The following is a 27,506-nucleotide window of genomic DNA, read 5'->3' on the forward strand; positions in this document are numbered from 1 at the left end:
CATGAGATGCATGCAGAGTTTTAGGCTTTCCAGTCTGCTCTTTCTGAAGTTTTAAAACACTGCAGTTTTTTTCTTCTTCCCTTCGCACATTACTGAGCATTTAAGGACATCTCTGAGCTACTGGGTATGGAACTCTTTGCACAAGACTGGAACATATTTTTCAGTAACTGTAATCAGTACTGAATTGCAATAATATATATAAAAAACTTCTAACCCCCCCCAAATTGGTTCTCCGTGGCAAATAATTTCCTTTAATTGGCATTCTACTTTAGAGTCTAGATTAGGCAATTTAGGCTTCAGTCTAATAGCCATGAAAAGGAATACAGATTTATCTTTAAAATTCAGAAAGGTTTGTTTAGCAGTAAAAATACAAACACAGGGTAGTTTGAAGGTCATTCCTATGTAAGAGAGGTGTGTGTGTGAGTGAGAGAGAGAGAGAGAAATGCAATGCAAATGTCATCAGCCTCAATTATCCAAATCTTCTGCTTATCTGAATATATTTTCCTTTTCTAATGTAAGCAGTAGTTTCATTTATCAGAACTTCTAAGTTCTCCCTAGCCTAACTATTTTGTTTTAAGGTAGTAGAAATAGCACAGTAAATTGATACTATGATATGGAAGCAAAAGAGCTCCAGATGCATGTTGTGAAGGTAAACAGTTGGAATCCTGAGCTGCAGAAAAGCAAAGGTTGTGGGAAGAGTTAAGCACCTGTCACTTCACTCCACTTTGTCCCCTCCTGAACTTCTTTTGGCCTACTAGAAGCAGTGACTATGTATTTATATGTCATTATATGTATGACATATATGTATTTATATAATTCTGTCCTGAGTCCTCTGTCTCTCTCCTTAGGAATATTATCATTCATTTTATCCTTACACCAAAACTCTGCTTTTTTAACATTCAATGAGTATTTCAATTGGCATCATACGTTAGCACACACATTTTGTGCTGTTCCCTGAAATACATTTCAACGGGTTGCCATTTAGTTTTTTTTTTAATTTAGGATTCTGAAAACCTTTGGGATAAATGTTAGGCCAAATGCCCAGTTCCACACTGCCCCCCGTCCCCACTCCCAAACCAGATTAAACTGTGGCTGAGAGCTGAGTTATGCTAGTAAAGAGTTAGCGCCAATCATCATGGCCATGAACTTTGGTTTTAGGATCAAAGCTAAAGTGTATTGCATAAGTACAGATAGATTTCCGCAGGTAAAAAGACCTAAAAATCAATCAGGGAAACAAATTCAAATAGCCTAAAAACTTGGGAAATCTTGCTGGCTAAGAGGCAGATACACAAAAGGGGCCGCAGTGGCTTAGTGGTTAAGATGCTGAACTGCAGACTGGAAGGTCGGCAGGACAGCAGTTCGAGACCCGAGTGCTGCGTGACGGAGTGAGCTCCCGTCTTCAGTCCCAGCTTCTGCCAACCTAGCAGTTCAAAAGCAAGAAATTGCAAGAAGATAAATAGGTACCGCCTCGGCGGGAAAGGTAACAGCGTTCCGTGCACCTCGGTGTTTAGTCATGCCGGCCACATGACCACGGAAGCGTCTTCGGACAGCGCTGGCTCTTCGGCTTAGAAACGGGGATGAGCACCGCACCCTAGAGTCGGACACGACTGGTTGGGGACACCTTTACCTTTACCTTTAAGAGGCAGAACCCAAATGCACAAAATTCAATTGTAACTCAAATACCAGTTCATTGCTTCCTTCGCTTACACTGCGTACTGCTACCTGAGTTTTGCTCCCAGCAGTAATCAGTATATTATACCTGTAATGTTTCTATTGTCCATTTGTATTACATAAGACCTTGAATATAACTGTTCTACAACAGTTCAGTATTCAGTACAACTGTACTCTCTGGGTTCCAAGTACTAGTAGAATATTATCTCAAGCAAACCTTGCCTCCTGGTTTACGTTCTGGAAGAGCATGGGCTATCTTGTCAAAATAATATTTTGTTTTGGCTTCTGAATTTCCTGTATCCTCCTGGGTCTGTCATTGGTATTAGACTGTAGTATATCATAAATTATATGTAAATTAGCTCTAATGTGCCTTTCCATCAAGAGATATGCAGGGGACCAACCATTCTCTAGTGGAATATTTCTGTAAATCACCACCACTGTCAAAAGCTGCCTTCATCAGATTTTTTTACAATCTGGGTGGACCTTCTATGCATCCATTTGTTTGAGGAAAGTTAGGTCTAGATGAACTGCGCTAAAAATCCCAGTCTTTGCCTGAATGCTGCGCATGAGAATTATGGGGCATTGTCACTCAAGCCTTCATCTGGAATACCAGGCTGGCAATCACTGATTTTCTACTGATACTTTGCAGTATGCATATTTCTGGATAGAGAAAGCAATAGCCTGTGACTATTAAGTAAGCCTTGAACCGCCACATGAATAAGTCAGTTCATACCTTCTGGTAGGCCTGTTGCGGAAAAGGGTGTGAATACTGGTGGTTGATGTGACTTCCCTTTTAAACAGATGAAACAACCTTCTACCATGGCTGGTATATCCTGATTAAACCAAGACCAATACATCACCTTCCTAGCTCAGTTTTTACATTTCTCAAGGCCTAGATGACAAACTGTGGATTTTCTACAGCATTTCCCTATGGAGGCACTTTGCTCTCCTTGAAAATCAGGTCATCTATCACTGAGAGTTCATGTCTACAATTCCAGTAGTCTCTGAAACTTAGGTCACAACTGTCCTTAGTCTCAAGCCAGCCATTCGTCAGTACTTGTTTCAGGATCTGCAGTGAAGGGTGTGGTATCAGTTTCCTCTTCGATTTGTCACAATTTTTTATTTTTCCACTGGGAAGGAAGTGATAAGCATGTCTACATAAGCTTTGGTTTCTGTCTTCAAAGTCTTTCCTGCTACTGTAGTGTGGGGAACAGCTCCTCAAAGTGCATCTGCAGTGAACACAAGTTTGGTGCGAAAGTCACAGCCAAATCATATTTCTGTAGTTTGATCACCATTTGCTGGATTCCTAGTGTACCGTCATTCAGTGGTTTTCTAAACAAAGCTATGAGGGGTTTATGATCTGTTTCCACAGTCACTATCCATCCTTAAATATATCGAGTAAATCTTTCACAAGCAAACAATAAACTAAGTAGCTCTTTCTCAATCTATGCATATCTGGTTTCTGCATCAGTGAGGGATTTGGAAGTATATATCACTGGTTGCCAGCACTCTTCATATTTTTGTAAGAGCACAGCACCCAAGCTGGAGTGTAAGGCATCTGCTGAAATCTTGATAGGTCTGTTTAGAGAGTAGAAATTTAACACTGGCTGGTTTGTGAGGTGTTGCTTTAAAACTTTTCAGCAGACCTCGTATTCTGCATCCCAGCACGATTCATGTTTCTGTTCAAGAAGCCTCTGAAGAGAGGCTGCTGCTGTGGACAAATTAGGGATACATTTCCTAAGATAATTCCCCCAAATTGCCAAATATCCTTCTTTGATTATGGATGTGGCATATTCATAACCATTACTTTCTTCATGGCTCGTTTCACACCTTCAGCAGAAATATTGTCTCCCACAAATGTCAGTTCTGAAACACCAAAAACTCATTTCTCCCTGTTCTCTGCTACCCATGGCTTAGACCTGATAATGGGCATCCACAGGAATTTTTCGGGGGGGGGGGGGGTTGCAGAAGTACAAAAACATAGAATCCCACCCCAAAACAGCCCAGTGAAGACTGAGCATGTTCAGTGGCCACAGAACACAAATTGGGAATGGAAGAGAGTATCCTTGAAAAGGGCATGGCTGACTGACTGGTACTCTGAACAGGAACACTGCACACTGCAAACAAACCATACTTGCAAACAAACAATACTTAATGTGAACCACAGTTCGTTAGTTCATTTGTTGGCGATTAAGCCAAAGCAAAAGGTTCTGAACTCCTTCTCCTGGCTGCAAGCAGGACATGAGTGCAACAGCACTCCCCCGCCCATGTTCCCCAGCAGATAGCCATCAGGACTAATAGCCATTGATAGCCTTCTCCTCAAGAAATTTGTCCAATCCCCTTTTAAAGCATTCAAATTGGTGGCCATCACCAATTTTACATCTTGTGGAAGTGAATTCCATAGTTTAACTATGCAGTGTGTGAAGAATTACTTCCTTTTATCTGTGCTGAATCTCCCACCAGTCAGCTTCATGGGATGACCCTGAATTCTAGTATTATGAGAGTGGGAGAAAAATGTCTCCCTATCCACTTTCTCCACATCATGCACCATGCATGTTCTGCTTGTGGGTTTCCTGTGGGCAGCTGATTGGTCAGTGTGAACAGAATGCTGGACTAGATGGATCCTTGGTCTGATCCAGCATGGTTTGTCTTATGTTTTTAGCTCAAAATTCGAGGCATGCAAAAGTTGTATTATGTAAGCTGATGTAAAATGTGGCTGATAACAATGTGAAAGTAAAGTGAATAGTCCAGGTTCTTCTACAATCCTAAATCCTGATCAAGCCTACCCTTTCTACTCATTTCTCCTCCTCCTCCTGCCAAAGACACTTCCCACAGACTTCAGTGATACTCTGTACAGAGCATTCGGTAACATCCCCAAGACAAAGGAAATCTTGCTAGGACAACTCATGTGAAGTTGTTAATATTATGATGAGGATAGTGGTGCCTTAAAATACCCAAAATATCCAACTATGCACATGAATTACAATCACCACTGTGCAGCTTCCCACCCACCCCCTGAAAAATCCCTGTGGATGCCCATGACTGCAGTTCGCTTGTCTGCCTGCCGTGACTTTGGGGAGACGTAACTTCATACTGTTGAGTCTTGGCTATGTTTATTTAGCCATTGGTAATTAAATTGTGGGATATCTCCATGACTAATTAATACGCATCTTCAAATCAACTTGTCAGGTCCAAGGGCAAATACCTCTGGCACTCTGGCAAGAATGATGCTAAAGCAATAAACAGATTCCCTGCCTCCTCTGTTGCCTCTGTTGCATTTGAAGATAAGAAACCAGAGGAGTCTGTTGTGAAGAGCAGGGCAGAATCCAGCTGTTTCTTAAACTCTCCATATTACAAAGCAAATGAAAGAAGACCTCCGCCCAGCATCTCTCTTAAAAGCCGTAAGTGTGCGTGCGTGCGTGCGTGCGCTTGCGTGCATGCCAGCCAGAGGGCTTGGGGAATAGGAAATTGATGGCATCACAAATAATGGCTGGCTAGTAAGCAAATCTAGTATTTGTGAACTCCTGCTAATAAAGTTTTTGGGGTTTGGGGGATAATTTTGACTTGTGATATTATTTATTTATTTATTTATTAAATTTATTAATCGCCCATCTGACTGGTCACCCAGCCACTCTAGGCGATGTACAGTAATAGAAACAGTTTAAAACAATAAAATTCTACATTAAAAACATCATATTTCTAAAAATACCCTAACCCACCCAAAATGCCTGCCTGAACAACCACGTTTTTAATGCATGGTGGAAGCTCATTAAAGAGGGGGCATGGCGAAGTTCCACAGAGTGGGGGCCACCACAGAGAAGGCCCTCTCCCTCGTCCTCACCAGTCTAGCTGTCCTGGCTGATGGGACAGAGAGAAAGCCATACAAGGCTGATCTTGTTAAGCGGCCTGTCTGGTGTTGCTGGAGGCACTCCTTAAGATAGGCTGGGCTGGAACCATATAGGGTTTTAAAGGTCAAAGCCAACACCTTGAATTTGGCCCAGAAAACAATTGGTAACCAGTGCAGCTCCTTCAGCACTGGTGTGATGTGATCTTGCCAGTGGCTGCCTTTAATCAGGCGAGCCACTGTGTTCTGTACCAGCTGCAGATTCCGAACCGTCTTCAAGGGTAGAGCGTACAGTGCATTACGGTAGTCTAAATGAGAGGAGACCAGGGCGTGTACTACCAATGGGAGCAGATGGTCGGGAAGGAAGGGGTGCAGCCGCCATATCAGATGGAGTTGATACAGCGCTATCCGGCTCACAGCTGACACCTGAGCCTCCATGGACAACTGGGAGTCTAAAATGACCCCCAGGCTGCAGACCTGGTCTTTCAAGGGTAGCCGTACCCCATTCAACACCAGGTCAACATCCCCTAACCTCCTCTTGTCTCCCACCAAAAGTACCTCGGTCTTGTCAGGGTTCAGCTTATTCCTCCCCATCCAACCACTCACCGTCTCCAGACATTTGGACAGGGATTCTACGGCCAGCCTTGGTGAAGATTTGAACAAGAGGCAGAGCTGCGTGTCATCCACATATTGATGACACTGCACCCCAGACCTCCTGATGATAGCCCCCAGCGGCTTCACATAGATGTTAAATAGCATCAGGGAGAGGATGGAACCCTGTGGCACCCCACAAGTGAGCGGTCCTGGGTCTGAAACCTCCTCTCCCAGTGCTACCCTCTGGTACCTGCCGGAGAGGAAGGACTGGAACCACTGCAATACAGTGTCTCCAATGCCCAACCCCTCCAGGCGGTCCAGGAGGATACCGTGGTCAACGGTATCAAAAGACGCTAAGAGGTCGAGGAGAACAATGAAGGTGCATTCACCCCTATCTAGAGCCATCCTCATATCATCGACCAAAGCGACCAAGGCCGTTTCTGTCCCATGGCCAGGCCTGAAGCCCGACTGAAGTGGATCTAGATAATCGGCTTCTTCCAAGTGTGCCTTCAACTGCATTGCCACCACCCGCTCAATCAGCTTGCCCAAAAATGGCAGATTCGAGACTGGACGAAAGTTGTTCAGAACTTGGGGATCCAAGGAGGGCTTCTTTAAGGGTGGTCTTATCACTGCCTCCTTGAGGGCTGATGGCATCACTGCCTCCTCAAGGGAGGCATTCACCACATGCAATATTGGAATCAAACTACATTTTCTTCAGCGTTCATATATAAATTGTCTTTTGGATACCATTACTGTCATACTTCTTGCCAATTTGGCATTTGCTTTTTATGCTTAAAAAAGAACTGTTTGCAATCACTTACAAGTCATCAAGACTTGGGAAAATGTATCTACAGTTTATGCAATCTGGTTCAAAATGCAATTTAGAAAACATGCTTCATTGTTGATAAACCAGAAAAGTTAATAGCTAGTGCTTAGTGATGCAGCACTGTATGAAAGGAAAACAATGGAATTCATGAAATGTTTAACCCGAAATTATTGATTAGAGGGAGTTTGCTAATCATGTCTAGTCATACAAATCTCTTCCAATGAAAACAACAAAGAACAACTCAGTATTCATAATCATAAAATGTTTTATCTTTTCCACTGCAAGAAATCTGTTGGATTACATAATTTAGTAAATTTATTTGATCTAATAACTGATACTAGAGGGGAGAATGTAATGTATTATAAATTCCAGTTGAGAATTTCAATAATTCATGGGTATCACCATGCTTGCTTAGTACGTGTGTTGCTGAACATTTCTGAAGACTACTTCTCTATGATCAGCAAATAAGCCCTAGTGGAACATGAACTAATATTTTTTGTGGGGGGAGGGTGCCAAGGGAACTGTTTCCTAATGCAAACTTGGTTTTATTCTGCTACAGGACAGATTGCTGTCTTTCTGGTAAAGCTGTTCCAGGCTAGTATCTTTTATCCCCCACACCACATCTCACCCACAACAGGGTCTCCTCACTCTGTGTTGCATTTTCAGGGTCCTGGGGGGACTGCTGTGGGAAGGAAGGGGCAGTCCAGGCCACTGCCAGGTCAGTCCGTAATAAAGCAATTACTATCCATGACTTGATTGTGAATGAAGGGGTGACCTGATGTGTATTACTGAGACCTGGGTGGATGAGCTGGGCTGGGTGGATCTGTCTCAGCTTTGTCCACCTGTGTACTCAGTGCATCACCAACCTAGATTGGAGGGTCGGGGGGGGGGAGAGGAGGAGTTGCTGTCATCCATAAGGATTACATCTCCCTCACAAGGAAACCCATCCATCCTAGCACCAGTTTTGAGGGGCTGTACCTTGTGTTGGGCCAAAGAGACAGAGCAGGTATGCTGCTGGTGTACCGCCCACCCTGCTGCCCAGCAGTCTCCCTGCCTGAGCTGGCTGAGATGGTCTCAGAGGTGGTGTCAGAGAACTCTAGGTCAGTGATTCTGCGGGACTTCAACATCCACACTGAGGCTATCCTGATAGGGCGTGCTCGGGACTTCATGGCAACCATGACAACCATGGGGCTGTTTCAGTACATCACTGGCCTGACACATGTGGCAGGACATATGCTGGACCTGGTTTTTGCTGTTGGGCAGATGAGGGATGATCTGAGGGGAGGTGTTCAACCTCGTTGTCATGGTCAGATAATTTCCTTGTGAAGTTTGGATTGGTGGTAGCAGATCCTCCCTGCAGGGGTGGGGGACTGATTAAGATGGTCTGCCCCCGGAGACTTATTCAGGGAATGCGCTGGAAGATTTCCTGGCTGATAGGGCTGGCAATTCGGTTGAGGCTTTGGTCTCACTATGAAATCATGAGATGGGAAGGGCCATCAATACTATCGCTCCCAAGCGCCCACTCTGATGCTGTGGAGCCCGTAATTCACCTTGGTTTACAGAAGATCTGCGGGCAATAAAACAGGCCGGACGATGACTAGAGTGCAGGTGGTGCAGGTCTCGGAGTGAGTATGATTGACAATTAGCAAAGACTCTTCGCTGTGCCTATTATGCGGCAGTGTGGATGGCAAAAAAAATCTTAATATACATCTATTATTTCATCCTCGAAATGTTTCCCAGCAGAATTGTTCCGAGTGGTGAAGGGCCTGTTGGGATCTTGCTCAGGCTCAGAGAAACTGGGATTGGAACCCTCAGTCATTTGCTATAATAAATTTGCTAGGCACTTCGAGGAGAAAGTCGCTTGTATTTGCTCAGAACTTGACGCCACAGTTCTTGCAGAGTCTGTGGAGGTGTCCAGTGTTCTGTCTGGTTGTGTTTCGTGGGATCAGTTTCAGTTGTTGCAGCCTGATGATGTGGACAAGACGCTTGAATCAGTCCAGCCCACCACATGTAAGCTTGACCCTTGCCCATCTTGGCTTATACGATCTAGCAGGGGTGGATTGGCTGGGTGGGTCCAGGGAGTGGTAAATGCTTTGCTCTGTCAGGGGGTGGTTCCTGCTGCCTTGAAAGAGGCTGTAGTGCACCCTCTCCTGAAGAGGCCCTCTCTGGACCCAAAGGTGTGTGAGAACTATCGCCCCATTGCCAGTATCCCCTTTTTGGGCAAGGTGCTTGAGCATGTGGTGGCTGGGCAGCTTCAGACGTTCTTGGAGGAAACTGATTATCTGGACCCATTTCAGTCTGGTTTCATGCCATGGTACAGCACTGAAACAGCCTTGGTTGTCCTGACTGATGACCTACTCCAGGTGAAAGACAGGGGGAGTGCTACCATGTTGATCTCCCTGGATCTTTCAGCGGCTTTTGACACCATTGATCATGGTGTTTTACTGGATAGGCTCTGCAGGATGGGAGTTGGGGGCACTGTGCTACAGTGGTTCTGTTCCTACCTGCAGGGCCAATTCCAGAGAGTGGCATCGGGGGATTCTTGTTCTACCCCATAGCTATTAAGCTGTGGGGTGCCACAGGGTTCTATTCTGTCCCCCATGCTGTTCAACATCTATATGAAGCTGTTGGGAGAGGTCATTAAGAGTTTTGCAGTGGGGTGTCACCAGTACACTGATGATACTCAGCTCTATTTCTCCTTGTTTTCGGAGTCAGCTGAGGTGGTGAAGGTGCTGGACCAGTGCCTGGAGGCTATAATGGGCTGGATGAGGGCCAATAAACTGAAGCTAAATCCTGACAAGACAGAAGCTCTGTGGATTGGTGGTGTCAGGGTGGAAACTGAGCCAATAGAGCCCCAGAGCAGTTCTGATTCTGAGGAACAGCAGTCTGTGGGAGAGGAGCTCATCTCTCACAAGCACAGCAGCTGGCAGAGATTCCTCCTGCCAGCATTCCTGGGATAGATAGTGACCCTGGCAGTGAGAGAGCGCTGGGGGGAGGCTTGCTGGACGCTCGGCGCAGACGCAGGGAGCGACGACAGATGGAGGGCGTAGAAAGGAGGCGTAGAGCTCGCTTGGCGCGCAAACAACGGTCACGTCCCGAGGACCCAAGGGAGTCCTCGGGAGGATCTCTCCCTAGCCCATAAGTTCAGGGTCTTCCCGTGGTTCTCCTTCAAACGGGGACCAACTGCCTTACCTGGAGCTTAGGCTACTCTGCTATCTTTCCCCAGTGCTGTTCCTTGCTTTGTCGCTAGTGATTAGTATCTGAAAGAGTCATAAAGTAATAAAGGAATAAAGTCTCAGAAAGAATTCCTCGTCGTCTGTGTCCTGAGTTGGCTATTGGTGGGGACTGCAAGAGGCAGCTAGGGCGCTCCTGACAGGTGGTTCCCGAGTCAGGGAATTGGGTAAGCAACCTGTCCTGGATGGGATTGCACTCCCCCTGAAGGAGCAGGTGCATGGCTTGGGAGTACTCCTAGATCCATCCCTGTCACTGGACCCCCAGGTGGACTCCGTAGCCCGGAGTACTTGGAACCAGCTTTGGCTGATCCACCTTTCCTGGACAGGGATAACCTAGCCACAGTACTACATGTGCTGGTAATTTCCCAATTAGACTATTGCAGTGCACTTTACATGGGACTGCCCTTGAAGATGACTCGGAAGTTGCAGCTAGTGCAAAATGCAGCAGCTAGACTGCTGACCAGAACACCTCATAAAAATCATATAACACCAGTTTTAAAGGAATTACACTGGCTGCCAATATGCTTCTGGACAGAATTCAAGGTTTTGGTGATGACATTTAAAGCCCTAAGCAGCTTGGGTCATCGATATTTGAGGGAGCGCCTCTCCCTATATATGCCTGCCCCAGAACTGAGATCTGTTGGAGGCCCTCCTCTGCATCCCACCAGTATGAGACATACACTATGGTGGGATGTGGGAGAGGGACTTCTCTGCTGTGGCACCCCAGTTGTGGAATGCCCTCCCCTTGGAGGCCAGATTGGCGCAGACATTTATTAATTATTTATTACATTTATATCCCTCCATTTTTCCTCTTAAGAAACCCGAGGTGGCATACATAATCCTCCTCTCCATTTTATCCTCACAACAACAACCCTGTGAGGTAGGTTGGGCTGAGAGTCCATGACTGGTCCAGAGTCACCCAGTGAGCTTCCATGGGGACTAGAACCCAGATCTCCTGGCTCCCAGTCCAACACTCTGGCCACTACCAGCACCAAGTAAAAACATGGCTTTTTACCAAAGACTTTGAGGGCTAAATGCATTCCCTACTACATCATTTTAACTGTTTTATTGTTTTAGATTTTAACTGGTATTAGCCTGTTTAATAATTTAATATGTTTTTAGGTGTTTAAATTAATTATTGTTTAATACTGTTTAAATTGATTTTATCTGTACGCCACCCTGAGATTGTAATGATATAGGGCGGGATAGAAATGTTTTAAATAAAATAAATAAACTTTCACCAGTACAATTGATCCAATTTGAAACTAGAGCCACTCCTCTGGTTGCTGCAACAAAAGCATATCATCATCAGAAAGAATACAGGGATACTTTTGCCATGTTCTGTTCAGCTTGCACACCTTTAACATTATGGATTTTAAAGACTATAGCCTATGATTCTAGAGCAATGGCAAATGACATTGTTGACAGAGAACAACCTTGAATACTTCTTCTTCTTAGGGAAAAATTCTTAGTGGAATGCCTTTGATAGAGATTTTTGCCATTGGTTTGTTATATATCATTTAAATCCATGCCTTATTAATTTACCCTGGTATTAAAGGCATCAATGATATGAAAGAGGTTTAAACATTCCATGTTATCTAAAGCCTTATCTGCATCAAAGAACAAGAGAAGAGTAGAAAGTTTTGTTATATTCCCATTATGAATCACGTTGAATGGTCTTGCAAGATCATGGATCAATTTTCTTCTTTTAATAAAACCTATTTGGTCAATTTGTATTTACATCAACATTTAAAAGAAAAATTAGTCTATATGCTTCCACATTCTTGGTGTCCTTATCTTCCTTTTTAATCAGGCTATTTTAGTGTTTGAGCTGTGACATAACTAAACAAATCTGATAAAATCAGAGCCAAAATGTACTTACACTGAGAATAAAACTCAGCCATCAATCTCTAAGAGCCAGGGAACAATTTTAAGTATGGCTATATTCTTATACACATTTACCTGGAATTAAGCCCCATTTGGTTTAAGTACTTGGTAACAGATACAGGGGCATTAAGAATTAAATTATCTTCACTTATATTTTTGGAATATTTAAGCTATTCCAGAATCTGTATTTTACTCCCCTGAGGTTGTTTTGAGTTATGTAGCCATTTGTAATGAACAGTAAATTCAGTTGTATTTGTAATTTCCCCAAATATCTTTTTGTCAAAATTAACCCTTTAGTGTTTTTCTAAATAATTGATGAGCCAAAAGTTTTCCAGATTTTGCATCAAAATATTTTTGTTTCAAAATGGGTAAAGATCTTTCTGCCTAAAAGATATCAAAAAAATCTAGCTATTTCCTTCTCATCTCACTGCCTTGTTATTAACAGTGCCCTTATTTTCCTGAAAATAATTCCCAGTATCTAGGACAAAACTGGTTCTTGGAATAATATAGAATTCAGTTAACTTCAGAATTTAAAAAGATGAATTTGGAAATGAGATAACATACTGAGTTGTACATACAGTGATCTTTGTACATGACTTGTATCTGGTTTGTGATGGAGCAGGAGTCTACTCGAGTTCTTATTCAGCCACTCCTCCCTTCCATGCCCAGATTCAAATGCCTTGGTAGTGTTAGTGAGTAACATGTGAGACCACATTAGACCATGTGAGGAGAAAAAAATGTTCTCTCTTGAATCTTGGTCAGAAATCTTCAATCTATACTTCCCATCCAAATTGGAAGAAAGAAACATTTATTTTCTATTAAACATTCACAGGAACAAAAGGAGAAATAGTGGAAACAGGAAAACAAACCTAAATCTTCAGTGTAGCTAGCCTGCACAGACCCAAACATGGTCCCACATGACAGTCGCTAGAGAATGCCTCACACACTTCCCTCCACCCCCTTGCAGGGAGAGGGGCCAGGGCCCCAGAACAATAATGCATCCAGCTAGAAACAGACACCCCCCCCCCCCCAAAAGCAGGAACTCCATACCCGTTTATCAAGGCAAGCCAAAGCAGGAAGGCAAAGGAATCTCTCTCTCTCTCTCTCTCTCTCTCTCTCTCTCTCTGTCACACTCACACACACTCACACACCCCTCACCAATCACGTACACAGGAAGCACCCTCCTCTTCCTTTTTAGGCTGGAATGAGGAAGTGGCCAGCTGTTAATAAAGGGAAAGATACTTGGCCCAGTTCCAACAAGTCAGCTATCTCAGGAAAAGACTTAATAGAAGCAACCAGGCATGAAAAGTCAGCCCCATATCACATATTGGAATAAAATATATCATATCTTGCCCCAGGGTTAAAGGTTGTCCATACACCTTGCATTCTTCAAGCTTCTGCAGTAAGGTCAAACTCTATTAAACATAGAGGCTGATTTTTTTAAAGGCGTTGTTTCAGAAAGAACATCACTAAATAAAGAGAGTAGTACCTTTGCTTTTTATGTCATCCAAGGAATCAGCTGGATTCATGCATTAAGCAGGGGGTTGGACTTGACAGATGAAATGGCCCCTTCCAACTGTATGATTCTATGGTCATGCACCAGAGGAAAAGGCTAAATATTGGCTGATGTAATTCAGAATTCTCTTGCTGCTTAGTGAACAGGTGATACATTGGTATTCTTATCAAATTTTTAGAAGTGAATAGAGGTAGACAAGATTTAGGAATATTATACTTATTTGTATTTTTAAAAAGAGTATATGTGTACATGTGTATGTTTGAGCACATACATAAATGCATGCCAAAATATGTGCACTGCAGCAGGGAACACTCTTCCAATATGAACTATGCCCCTTAATATCAAGGAAAAAGAAAACATGCAATTAAAGAATTCTTATGGAGATACTGCATTGACCAAAACTTTTGTCCCTGCCCCTCAGTGCTATGCTATCTCCCTTTCAGCTGGAAGAGGGGGATTAAATAGCAAATTCATTCCACTAAGCCAGGAGTAGGCAATGCTATTTAAATACATAGAGTTGGATCCAGATTTAAGCTGGATCACCTGCACTGGTGGAAGTGAACTTCCCTGCCCCCTCCTTGCTACAGCCCCTCCAGCTCCCTGATGATGCTACACAGAGAGTCCGGAGACCCTGCTGAATGGGGTTAGCTGTGGCATGGGGGAGAGGGGGATCCCTCAAAATCAGGTGGAGGAATCTTCCACGAGTGGAGCCCTTCCTCTGGCAAAACATCCCTTCTTCTCCTGGATCGCCAACCCTTAGTTTTGAAAAACACACCCAAGCATTATATCTTTAATGACACAGAGACCTGGTTCACACATAATGAGAAGCCACCGTGGGTCAATTTCCCTGTGGGACTTCTTGTTGGCCTTTTTGAATATCCGGGGTGCAGTGGGGTGCACTGTAGCTTATTGTCACATGCAGACCTGGCGAGGGTGGGCTGTTGGGGTGCTTGACAAGCCACCTAGAACCTATAAGCTGTTTTAGGGTTGTGGGTGGCTTATCAACCACCCCAAAAGCCCATTTTTGCTGGGTTTACACATAAGAAGCAGCTATGGAGCCCCCATTGCGCTCTGAATATTAAAAATGGCAGCCACAACTGCAGTGAAAAGCCCCACGAGGAAATTTACCCACGATGGTTCTCGTTACACATGAACAAGGCCTGTAAATTTCAGGGACTGTAAGCCACAGTATATCATACCAACTGAACTTAACAGTGTTCAGCAATTTTAACTACATAGTTTTTACTTCTAATACTGCTGGTTTAACTAATTTGGGAATCATGCCTGAGTAAAGACTAGGAGGTTCGAATATTTAGATTGGTTTAATAAAGATGTAAATATGCCAGCCAAGGAACATTTTGCAAAGATGATTGCTGGTTGGGCTTTTTGACCTGAATGGGATGAGCTGTGGTGTATGTGGGAGGAGGGATCCCCAAAATTTGGGCAGAGGGACCTTCCACGAGCAGAGCCCTTTTTCTCATGGAAAGCAGATCCTGGATCCATCTCATATTAAAATGCTACTTTTGAGCTTTAAAAAAAATTAAAAATCACATATAAGTGTGGAAATGGAACAGAATTATGGGTAAAAATATGTGAAAATGGCAGAGTGAAAATTGACAGCTTCACTCATCCCTTCCTTCAAATAGTGATTTGATAGATCCATTCCTTGAAGAGGGGAGTAGCTGCCTCACTTCATTATTCAATCATGATGGAAAGGCACTCTTCATATTTTCAGAAACACTGTCCTGCCTACATGTCCCAGGTAATGTTAGAGCTGCTAGTGATTTGGTAGCTCCAGTCCCTGAAGTGGGTTGTGGAGGTCTGTAATTACTCACTGGGTAAATGATGGTATGTCCAAAAGCTTGCATAGGCACTGGTGTGTTGAAGTGGCATGTGGTGTGTAAATGAATCTTATAGGACACAAATGCACCCTCAGCAGAGCCCCACCAATTCCAAAATCCACTGCCGTGGATGGTCAGTATACTAACAGAATCACCAGTCTTTTTCAGTTCACCGATACCAGGAACACACATTCCATCCTGGATAAATTCTCAAAAATTCACCTGGTCTTTAGTCCTTGGCTGATGCTACCCAGGCTGAGTTGTGAGGCTTTTTTCTATAGGGCAAGTGCTAGAATGTTAAACATTGCAACCTAGGTTCCAATCTCTTCTCAGTCTTCAGGTGGTTTGGGGCAAATTTAGTATTTCTCATCCAGACATATATTAGAGGTTTTTGTTAGATCAGAAATGGTGCTGTGAGCTGTTAGAGAAAAGGCAGCTCACAAATGTAACAAGAACAATACTCAACCTGAAACATCAGCAAAAGGTAAGGAGTTTCCTGGATTTCAGCGACACACAAAAATCTGACAGGATGCAGCTAGGACAATGGCATAGGAACCACTAGGCTCCTGCAATGTCCCAATTGAGATTCCCGAGTCCTGCAGGATAATTTGCCTTTCTAAGTATGGGAAGTAAAAAATATGTTCAAAAATACCCACAACAAGCTTGTCTCTCCACAATTCTTAGAAAAGATTGTTTGGGTGCCAGAACATGTTATAGGCACAATATAAACAAAACAAAGGAGTGAAGTTCAGTACAGCCAGCTCCATCTTCTTGATTCTTCTTGATATGGAGTTGCAGTGATGTAGTATGTGAAGACTGAGCTGACATGCTGTGTCATAGTGGCAGCCCAAGAAATCTAACTTTTCTGGCTAAATTCACCATGCTAAGTGTTTCCTATTCTCTCTGAACTGATTAAAGATATATTTGCATTGTTCCTCCTAAGGTTACTTCTTTATGGTCTCTCTAGAGTTAAACTTGCTGTATTGTAAACTGTACCATCTAGAAGACTAGCTGCCAGTTCATATAGTGGCAATGCAAACACAGACAAGCCGGATATTTGCTTTGTTTCCTCAGTACAGACACTGATATTGCTGGGGCATAGCAGTGATGTGGAGGAACTATTTTGAGCATTGACATGCAAATTAATACACTAAGCAATTAGAGGTAATTAAAACAGGATCTAGTATAATTAGAAACTGTTTTATTCTAAATTTATTCGGAGAAGTTTGACATATTGGGAAAAAGAACAGGAAGCTCCCAGGGCTTATTGAGATCTATGCAATCATAACAAGAGCAACAACCCCCCATAAAAGTCATACAACTTAGCATGAAGGTCCAGGTCATTAAGTGGAAAATCAAAGGGCAGGCATTGTGTTTAAGAATAGGGATGGTACAACACCTTGAGTGGCATTTTTGGTAGAAAAGTAGGGTACAAGTCAAATAAATAAATAACCATGGTTGTGCCAAGAGGAAGTGAATGTTAATGTGTAGTACACATGACTCAAGTTGAATGTGTTGTGAACAATGTGAGCCAAAGCCCTAAAGTATCAGGATACCCTGCAGTGCAGACTATCTTAGATGTACTGGTATTAACAACAAAGGCCTCAGTCCATCTTCCACACCCATGCATGAATGGAAGGCACTTTCATGTGCACGTGGTAGGGGCACTGATCCCTTTACCAAGCTACAATCCCATACAAAAAGCCAGTTTAGAGGGTCCACCAGCTTTTGTTGTGACTTCTGGTGGGGTGCAGGGAGGTGCTGCCAGAAAAATGAGTTAATAAAGGGACTTTGTATGAGCCTAAGCAACTGCACACTACTTTGCATCCAAACCAAAACATTCAGTCAACAATGTAATACATACTAATTCAACTACACTTCGATTTAAATTCAGTGGGTGGTATCTAGTACTGCCTGCAAGCTAGTGGGATCTACTGCTAGAGCACTGAGAACCTAGCAATTCCTGAAGAATCAGAAAAGAGCAAACAGACTTGTTTCTGGAACTGTGCAGGTCAGTGGACAGAAGGGAGCTTGGCTGACCTGCCCCATTCTAAAAATGAGCATTTCTGCTCATTTTTGGGGCTCCTTTTGAAAGTATTAGTCCCTGTTGTGCTAGCAGTGGGTCCCATGAGCACAATAGAACCTGCAGAGGCAGAAAAGCAATGTTGGATGTGTTTATGTGTTTATATTGGGTGTGTCCTGTGTGTTTATAAAATTGCTTCTGTTCATATGACCACAACTTCATTTGCACTTTAGCAGCAACTTTATGTGAATGTCCTTGTGTTACAGTTCACTAAGATATAGGAAAATATATACCACTCAGTAGCCATTATGACCTGTTTGCTAGATACTTTGTGGCTAAAGTCACTAGTATCATTCAGGCTTGGATGTACCTGTGGAAACAGTCCATTTGTTTCTGTTTATGAAAGCCAAGGATATGGACAGGATACATGGAAGGGTGAGACCAGCCACCTGTGCATGCTACTCCTGCCATTCCTTGCTGATAAAAGTAGCCAGAAGAAGACTGGCCAAGTGGGTAATAAGAGTGGTAAATGTCTTGTTGGAGGGGGGCATTATTCTAGCAAGCCTGAAAGAACCATGTATGACAATTTGCCACAAAAAAGAAGTCTTCTCTAAATCCCATTGGTTTAAATAATTTCCAGCCAACCACCAATATTCAATTTCAGCCTGCCTTCAGGCCTGGTTATGTGATGGAGACAGTCTTGGCTGCCCGTCTCTGTTGATTCTGCTGGGCCTGTCAGCCTCATTTGATACTACTGACCATTATATGAAAAGCCGCTGATCCTTGAGGTAGCATAAGACCATCAAGGCTATATCAAGTAGTCACTGATAGATAGCCTTATCCTCCATGCATGCACTGAAGCTGAGCATATTGCTTTATACTTCATTATCTGTTCCCCATTTTTTTCTTCATAGGTCGTATACGTGACTGCTACATTCCCTTATATCATGCTCTTGATTCTGCTGATTCGAGGAGTAACATTACCTGGAGCCTCTGAAGGCATAAAATTCTACTTGTATCCTGACCTCTCTCGACTTTCTGACCCACAGGTAGGACTGAACTTGAACCTAAGAAAAACCAAATAATAAAAATGTAAGCACCTGTGCTTTTCTTCAAGCTCAAATGAACAATAAATCTCTGCAGTTTCACCTAGATGCTGAAGGTGAAGGAGCGGCAGTGGGGCCAATTTTGAGACATTTCTCGCTACATTTAATTCAGCTGTACCTTTTCTCTCCAGAGCTGAGCTCTGGAATTACTGGCATTGTGTGTTTGCCACAAAAGCCAGCTGTAGGTGGAACTGTATGGCTGGTGCCCTTAACATCATGAAGCCAGCTCCACCTCCCCACGCCTGGCATAGTTCACCAAATCACCTTTCAATTGTGTGTCTTATTTTATTTTTGTAAGCAGTCAATTAATGTTTAAATGAGTAAAAGTGCAATCCTATGCATGTTTAGGCAGAAAAAGTTCTACAACTTCCAGCTAGGAGTTGTAAGACTTTTTTCTGTCTAAACATCCATAGGATTGTGGCCTAAACGTTCATGCAGTATTTGAAGAAAAAAGGGGGAATAGGGATCCTGTCTGAAGATAATGTGGGGCAGGGCATAAGAATGACAAATGAACTAACCTTGAATTCGCTGGCATGCAGATCTCACATTGTGTGTGGCTGCGCCTAGCTAGTCCCTTTAGGGCAGGACAGGGAGGTGAGGAAACAAATTCAGACATAGACTTGGATGGGTTAAATAATTGGCCACAACTTTATTAGTTCAGCTTGGAATAGAATTGGCAGAGGCATAGGGTGTGGATCTGATCCCATCAACCTAGCCTGCCTGCAGGGTGCCTCACTGTCTGAGGCAGGAGTCAGAGGCACACCCCACAGCACAGACCGTTGAAATGAGCCCCTTTCTGCCTCCCCGGGGTGTGGCCCGGATTGCAGCCCCATGTTGAGCTGGGTCTTAATGCCACACGTTCCCATGGTCCTGTTCGGGAAACTCCCTCTTGAAGGGGAAAATGGGGCACCCAACCCCAATCCTGTTCAATTATAAAGCTAAGAGGAAGCTGAGCTTGCACCATGGCTAAAGGACTTGCTGTGAAGCCTCTTTATTTTATATGATAGTCTCTCTTCACCATAGCCTGGTCAGAATGGGTGCTGCTGTGTTCACTTTTTCAGTCCTAAAGCCTATAGTGACAATGATACACAATTAAGATATGCCTGATGAAAAGGGAGTTATATTTTCAAAGCAACTATTGGAATAATTATCTTTTTACTTTTTCAAGCAAATTGGTTTAAATGTCTGATTCAGATAAGCATATCTTCTATTTTCATCCTTAAATTATTGAAGGCAACTGTGGAAACATATCAGTATAATAGAGAGAGAGATTTAGGGTTTATCCTCAGATCAGCTCAATGTGTGCTTCTACTGCATAAGTATAATCCCTGAAATTTTGATTCAGAGACAATAATGTGATATTCACCTGACACATAATGAAGGGAGAAATCCTTTCTGTAACCTATACCATGCTGCTGTTCCCCTGGCTTTTTATAAAAGGCGGAATTGTATGCAATACAGCACATTAAGGGCTGTGAAATAGCCTGCAAAGAGGGGCTGGCCTGAAACTGACTAGTCTCAAAGCAAAATCTGGATAAGTTTTCTCTCAATTCAGCTAAAATCAGAGCAACCTCTGAAGACTCTGAACCAGAGATAAAACAGATGGACCAAGTTAACATGGTTACAGTGGGGGAAATAAGCCACGATAGCTTATTCCCCCACCACCACCTTGCACATGCCAATTGCATACTTTGGGGATCTGCATAATTACCCTTGATCCTGGTACTCAAGGCAACACACGAAGACACCCACTATGACCTGCTTCTCGTGATCATGGCAGGGAAAATAAGCCATGGTGACTTATTTCCCCTGCTAGCTGGGGATGGGATTTGCATAATTACTCTCACTGGTGTAGCTTGCCATATCATGCAAACCCAGTGAGGGTGGCTTGTTGCTGTGGTTAACCAGAACCCTAAAACAGCCTATGGGTTCTGGGTGGCTTGTTAACCACAGCAACAATCCACTCTCACTGGGTTTGCATGATATGCTACACCAGCTACACCAGTGAGGATAATTATGCAAATCGGCCTGGCACTCATAGCAAGCAAAATAAGTCACCATGGCCTATTCCTCTGCTGTGATCGTGCGAGCCAGGTCATAGTGGGTGTCTTCATGTGTTGCTTTGAGTACTAGATCAAGTGCTAATCCCCTCTTTACAGACTAAGTGCTGTCATACCATGGAATAGGTGAGGTGAAGGTGTATGAAAAACTGTCACCTGTTGGCAGGGTTGTTGTGGGCACTTTCCAAAATGCCTGTGACACTCAAGCAACCTCATATCTAAAAGCTCCCTAACTGTGCAGTGCTATGCGTGCTTACTCAGAAGTTCCACTGAGTTAAATGGGCCATACTCCCAAGTGAGTATGTATAGGATTGTAGTCTACATCTCAGTGGTTCCCCTATTTTGTGAAAAAATCACATTTTCTCAGAATCCTAAAATCAATGTTTGGTTGAAGAAAGGTTCTGAATTCTGTAGTGCTGGTCACCAATTCGAAAGGCTTTAAAGGTGGATTAGACAAATTCATGGAGGCTAGCTATCAATGCCTGTCAGTCATGATGGCTATATGTTGCCTCCAGGATCAGAGGCAGTATGCCTAATGTATACCAGCTGCCAGGAACATGAGTGGGAGGGTGCTTTGCACTCATGTCCCGCTTGTGAGTTTCCCATGGGCAGCTGGTTGGCTACTCGTGACCAGAATGCTGGACTAGATGGGTTCTTTTTCAAATCCAGGACTGCTGTTCTTATGTTCTCTCAACTTCACCGTGCTTAAGTTATGATAGATTTAGATGGAGTCAAAGATAGGATAAAGATGAAAAGGACAGTATTTGTCAGTCTTCATTTCTCTCTCTACCTTAACCCAGTGAACTGTAAAATATTCAAGCAAAAGTACATTTTAAGATAATATAGCAGTTCCCCAAGCCTCTTCCCTAGTATTTCTGAAGCAGCTCAAATGTATCAAGTTCATTTGGAAAAATAATGAACTGGATATGTTCAATGCTGGATGTGAGCCTATGTTTAAATGTTGGTGTAATGTTTCATTTTAAAAAATAAATAATTATTTCATTTTCATATTGTGAGACCACCAGAATTCTGTGGGCTCTCCGCTTTTTATTTTTGCTATGGTTTTATAATGCCCTCCCTCAAGCAGACAAACAAAACATTTTCAAATCCCTTTTGCAATGCATTTTTCACAAATCATCTTCCTTCACTGTTCTCTGTTTAATAGCATAGTGCTAATATTCTGATGTAGGATCTTGAAAAACAGTGCTGCATTCAAAATCTGCAACACAATTTTATTTTATTTTTAAATGCAACATCATGGCAACATTTAAACACAGGCTTATATCTGGAAATATTATTTTGCCAAATGAACTTGATAATTGATAACTTGATTGCAGCTTAACTGTGCAATCCTATGCATATTCACTCAGAAGTAAGTGTTCTTTTTATTGGTGTTCTTTTTATCATTTTCTATTGCAGAATAGGGCTGTCAGTTTTAATTGGTTTCTGTGGTAGATTAATCATTTCATTTATTAATTGGTGCAGGTCACTTTTAATTGGTGATGGCAAATTTTAATTGGTTGGGCTGTGAATAAAGGGCATTTGTTTTTTCAGGCTATTTTTTTTAATTGTGTTGTGTTACAATAGTAGGGAAAGAAAAAAAACATCGAAGATGGCCTTTCATTCTTAAGAATGAGTGGCAGCTTTTGTTATATAAATTATGAGTTATAGACGTTATACTTCCTCCAGTGTTTCAGAGATAGTAATATTGACCTTTTGGTTATATGAACGTACACTTAAAATAATTAATTGGTTTAATTTATGTTAAAAGGCCTGATGTTAAAAGATGAACCTATTAAATATGGTTTCATTGGTTGCTACCTGGTGTAAATGAATTTTATATAATAACAGTAACAATAATATCATTTCTCTACTGTCCAATAGCCAAGGTTCTCACAAAAATACACTCCACGATACAAGATAATAAAAACATAATATAAAATCTCAAGCATGCAGAATTTAAAACAATTTAAACAGCTAAAACAGTTACAATAAGATACTGGACCTGATAAAAATAACTGACAGAATTCTTTTACTGTTATTATTGATGTGGTTGCTTCATTGTTCATTAGCTACATTGAATGTTTTTAGAGAAAGCAGGGTAGAAATGTTTGATAGATAGAGCAATCAAACTGCATATGCAACATCAGACTGAGACTAACAAAAGTACTGTCAGATTCAAAGGGCAGACTCCAGTGGGGTGCTTTTGCCCCCCTGATTCTCTTCTGCGCCACCAACTGCATTGCGCAAGCAGCCCCCACAGCATGTGCAATTTCACTTTAGTGCTTCAGAGGCGACCTGAAACAAGCGGAAATACTCTTTTGTGGAAGGAAGCACATCAGCAGAGCTCCCATAAGGAGCCCTGCCAACTTCCTTCCTTCCACAAATGAGCATGTTTGCTCATTTGGGGGTTTCCCCTAGGAAGCGCTAAATTTCCCTTGTATAAAGCAGTGGGCCCCACTTATGCAATGGAATCAGCCGGGTGGAAAAGAATCAGCAGGGCGTAAGTGCCCTGTTGGTTCTGCCCATACATTCAAAGAAAAAACGGCCTCAAGCTGGCTTCATATTATATACCATTTCAGAAACATAAACTAATTAAGAAAGGAAGAATTAAATGACTTTTCATGTGGGTTCCTATGCAACTAATGCATTTTGGTGTTATAGTTAGGAATGTCCAGATTTTCTGAAAACCGTCCCATGTGGATTGTGTGGTCGTTCATTCCAGTGTCTCTTCACAGATGGATTCAATTTTTTCCCCATTATACAGAAAAGTATGTAAATAATTTCATAAGAGGATTTGCAGTGATTTATGTAATTTATTCTAGTATGTAACATTTAGCGTGTTGTCCCCCATTCCATTCAACTTTTCCCTGTGCATATAGGATGGCATATGTCTCAGCAGAAATTTGTGTATTTTCATATGAATCAATTTGTGTAAATTTCAGGAAAGTTTTTTTTTTTTTAAGATCCAAAAGTCCACAGACTCCACGCGGCCCAAGGAGGCCAGTCCACAGCAGATTCCACAGGTCGGATTATTAGAAACCCAAACTCATTTTAGTCCATTTTGAATTTCTCCAGCTTCCCTAGCCATAGTAGAAAGCCTTTAGGCCTTGATTACAAGGCTCTGCCCATTTCACTGAAATACAGCTATATTATGTGTTAGCAGGAACCTTTTAGAACAGGTGCAATTATGAATCGACTACCACGGTAACTGCATGTCTGTTTACATCAAAGGTGGGCAACCTTTTTCAGCTTGACAGCCAAATTCCAATCTTGGAAACGACTCAGGGATCACATTTTGTCTTTGGGTGGTATCAAATGCAAAGTGGGTGTCGTCAAAGGCAGAGTGGGCAGGACCAAAGAGTGATTATAACCAATTTTAAGCATCTTTGAGGTAAGCAGAATAAGGTTTCTGCATGTCTTCTTAGAAGTAAGCAGGACTATATCATTCATCAGCTCTTTCAAATAGCATCTGAAATACCAAGTCTCTACATATCTACTCAGACATAAGCATGAACATAATGTCTATTAACAAGTAAGCAGGGCAAGACCCAGCAGGCAAGCCTCAGGAGTAAACAGGTCTGAATCACTCAGCAGCTGCCTCCCCAGACTCTGCCTACTCTTCCCTGCAGGAAAAAGCTCTTATTTCTGATCAGTGATAAGAGTAGGGCTGTGCATGGACCTGCTGATCTGACTCAGAAGCCACTTCGGGTCTTCTGAGGTGGGCCCGATTCGGCTTGGGCTGATTCGGGGAATCCCCGGCCCGCCTCAGCCTACGAAGCCAAAGTGGGATTCGAACATTCGAATCCACTTCGGGGGTTCCCCCAACATGCCACCCAGCCCCCAACTCCTTACCTGGGCCCTTGTTCCAGGGGGGGCACCGTTGCTGCCGGCACTGCTGGGGAAGGTGCTGCTGGGGAAAACACTGCCCGTCACAGCCCACCAATCGCTGACAAGCACAAGGGCAGGAGTCGCCCTCCACGTGCGCTCTCTCCCTTCCTTGGAAGGAGAGGAGGGTGTCCATTTGGAGGGCAACTCCTGCCAATAAGGGTGGGCTTCCGCTGCTGCTGGCGCCAGCTCCTATGCCCTCTGGACATGCTCCATCAGCCGTCTTATTCTGGGGAATGGGGGGAGGCATTTTTCCTTTTTGAGTCGTGGCTTTGCCTGCGAGTAGCGGATCCGTGATTTTTCTGGTTCAGTCCATGGAGGCAGATGTGCTCTGTGATATGTTGGCGGTTTGGGGAATTTGCTCTGCAAAAATCATATGAAATGAAGAGGATCCCTGCCAAGGATCCATGTTTTTGTGCCTTGGCTGCACATACAAGTGGCAGATCCATGATTTTTCTAGTTCAGTCCATGGAGGCAGATGTGCTCTGTGATATGATGGTGGTTTTGTGGGTCTCCCCTTTAAAAGTCATATGAAATCATGAGGATCCTTCTTTGATTTTATGGATCCTCATTTTTCCCAGTCCCCATAGCACACACTTTCTTCTTGGCTTTGTTCTGCCAAAGGAGAGTGGGAAGGGCCTGGCAGAGGCTGGGGCAGTTGCTCCCAGTGGCTAGGACTGAAATGACATGGAGCTTCTCTCTCAGCTCCTGTCCTATCCTGCTGCTGCTGCCGCCACCACCGCCACCACTGCACACAATGGCAGCTTGTTAGGGCAGGAGGAGGCTGCTCAATTATCAGGTGGTTTGCGCACGCCGGTGGATCACCTTGCCCCTCCCTTGAGTGTGTGCACCCTAGTATGAAGACCATTGCTGTAGCCAAATAACGTTCAGACAGTCCTCTCCTCTCCAATAACACCATGTCTATCACAATGAGCAAACAGAGGCTGACTCATAGCAGAACCCCCCCCCCTTCCCTTCCACTCCACCCTTCCCCCACCTCTCCCGGTGGCCAGATCTCTCTCAAATTTATACATTTGGTGCATCCATTCGCCTCCTGCCCCTCTGCATGATCTTTCAGAAGTTGATACATTTTGAAGACACCCTGTCTAGGCTGCTCAGAAGGCATAAGAAGACCTCCAAATATACAAGGTGGAGGAGGTGCTTCGTTTCAGGGCACCTCGGTGCTGGCTTGATCTGCTCCATCTCACAACAAGATGCCACCAAATCAGCCCGCTTCGCCTTGTTATTCGGGCTTTGTACTGAGGCAGTGCACAGCCGTAGATAAGAGCTTTTCCCTGCCACACAATGACAAAGGCTCCCTTTTTCACTGTACAGCAGGGAAAGGCTGTTCTCTCCAATCAAGTGATTGGAGCAGAAAGAGATTTTCCTTTCCAGGAGAGGGGTGGGGCTTTGGAAGATGCTGGCAGGCCAGATGGTGACCCTAACAGGGTATTTCCCAGTGGAGGCTGGTGGCTCTGATTTCAGTGGGGCTGTGAATCCATTCTGGGTTCCAGTCAGAACCAACCAGAACTATAAAGGAGCTATCCAAGGTTCTGAACCCTACACCCAAATAGGTTCAGCACCTTGGATAGCTCCTTTTGAATTCTGGCTGGTTCTGACTGAAACAGAATGGATTCAGAGCCCTACCGAAATTAGATCCACCAGCCTCTACTGGTGTATCCAATCCATCCTTGGTGTATTCCCCATCCCTGGTTTACAGACAATGATAATTCTTCATAATTATTCCTAATTTGTATAGTATCCTACCTGCACTCTAAGTGTCTGCACTTTAACCCTTGCTATAATTTCATATCCTTCCTTCTGTGCATAGAGCAATGCACACTTTGGGTTGGATCCAAAGGTGCCCTTCTATGAATGGAAGGCTTCTGCGAACAGAAGTGTGTGTGTGTGTGTGTGTGTGTGAGGGGGAGCTTTTCTATATCAGGCATTTATCATGCTCTCATGATTCTTACAGTTGTTTATGGGTTCTTTAGAAGACACCTTGATCTCTAGTTTTGCTTCTGTTCTTTCAGAGCACTTACCTGGTTTATTAAGAATGGAGAAAGTGGGATATTATTTCTGAAAGCATTGTTTCTGCTTGGGTATCATGCAGAAAAACTCAGGGAGACACAATTTTCACCAATTCCCATTCCCATTGCAGCCTCCACACCACTTCTCATGCTCTCATGGACCTTCACTCAGAAGGTCCCCCAACACTGAGAAACTGATATTCACAAGGGGCAACAAGATGCAGCGGGGCGGGGGGAGTGCAGGTGAGCCAGAACCCGAATATGGAATGGAACTCTGCTCACAGAACACTGAATCCACCCTGTTACATATTAAACATGTGAACTATGTATTAAGAAGGGGTGTAAAATACTTACAAAATGTCAGAGCCAGACATATTTCCTAGAACCAATTAGCAGGGAAGATGAAGCCAAGAAGCAGGAAAGGGAGATGGAGACCTGATTGTGCCAGAGGGAGCCTGCTGGTGTGTTCTGGTCTCTTTTCCTCCCCATTTCTTCCATGCTTAACTGACAGAGACTATGGCTTAAGCTTGCCTGTAAATAATAGGCAATAATTGGAACCCCTTCTTCCTCCTCCTCCTCCTCCTCCTCCTCCTCCTCCTCCTCCTCCTCCTCCTCCTCCTCTTCTTCTTCCTCCTCCTCCTCTTCCTGTTCTTCCCCTTCTTCCTCTTCCAGGGAGTAGCTACTAGACTAAGGAACCAAAGGGATGATGTGACCAGGTGCCCCACACAGCAGCATACATGGCAGAAGGAGAAACCTGGGTGCCTCACTCCCCCCGCCCCAATATTCAGTGTATAGAAAGTGCCATTTCTGTAATTTTCCATATGGATAGTATATGTGGAAAATAAAAATGTGTAATCATTATGATACTCTTGTAAACTTTGTGTAGCTCATGTAGATAGTTGTCTGAGTGGGTTTTCATGTGTGTAGAAAATGAACTTGTCACTTCAGTGTTTCCATATGATAAAAGCTCTTCGTGACCCTATGGAC

General features: G+C 43.5%; 1 protein-coding gene across 2 annotated transcripts in view; it reads left to right on the plus strand.

The window, feature by feature from the left end:
* Positions 1–27,506, plus strand: part of SLC6A11 (solute carrier family 6 member 11) — a 175,733-nt gene that overhangs the window by 58,433 nt on the left and 89,794 nt on the right. For both annotated transcript variants that reach the window (XM_084839859.1, XM_084839858.1), the window contains exon 7: positions 18,350–18,484. In XM_084839859.1, the coding sequence (XP_084695985.1) occupies positions 18,350–18,484 (135 nt within the window). The remainder of the gene's footprint in view (positions 1–18,349; positions 18,485–27,506) is intronic.

The sequence above is a fragment of the Heloderma suspectum genome, chromosome 2 (assembly GCF_057233095.1).
Source record: "Heloderma suspectum isolate Gila_16-S chromosome 2, 16-S_ref, whole genome shotgun sequence".
Taxonomy (NCBI): Eukaryota; Metazoa; Chordata; class Lepidosauria; order Squamata; family Helodermatidae; genus Heloderma; species Heloderma suspectum.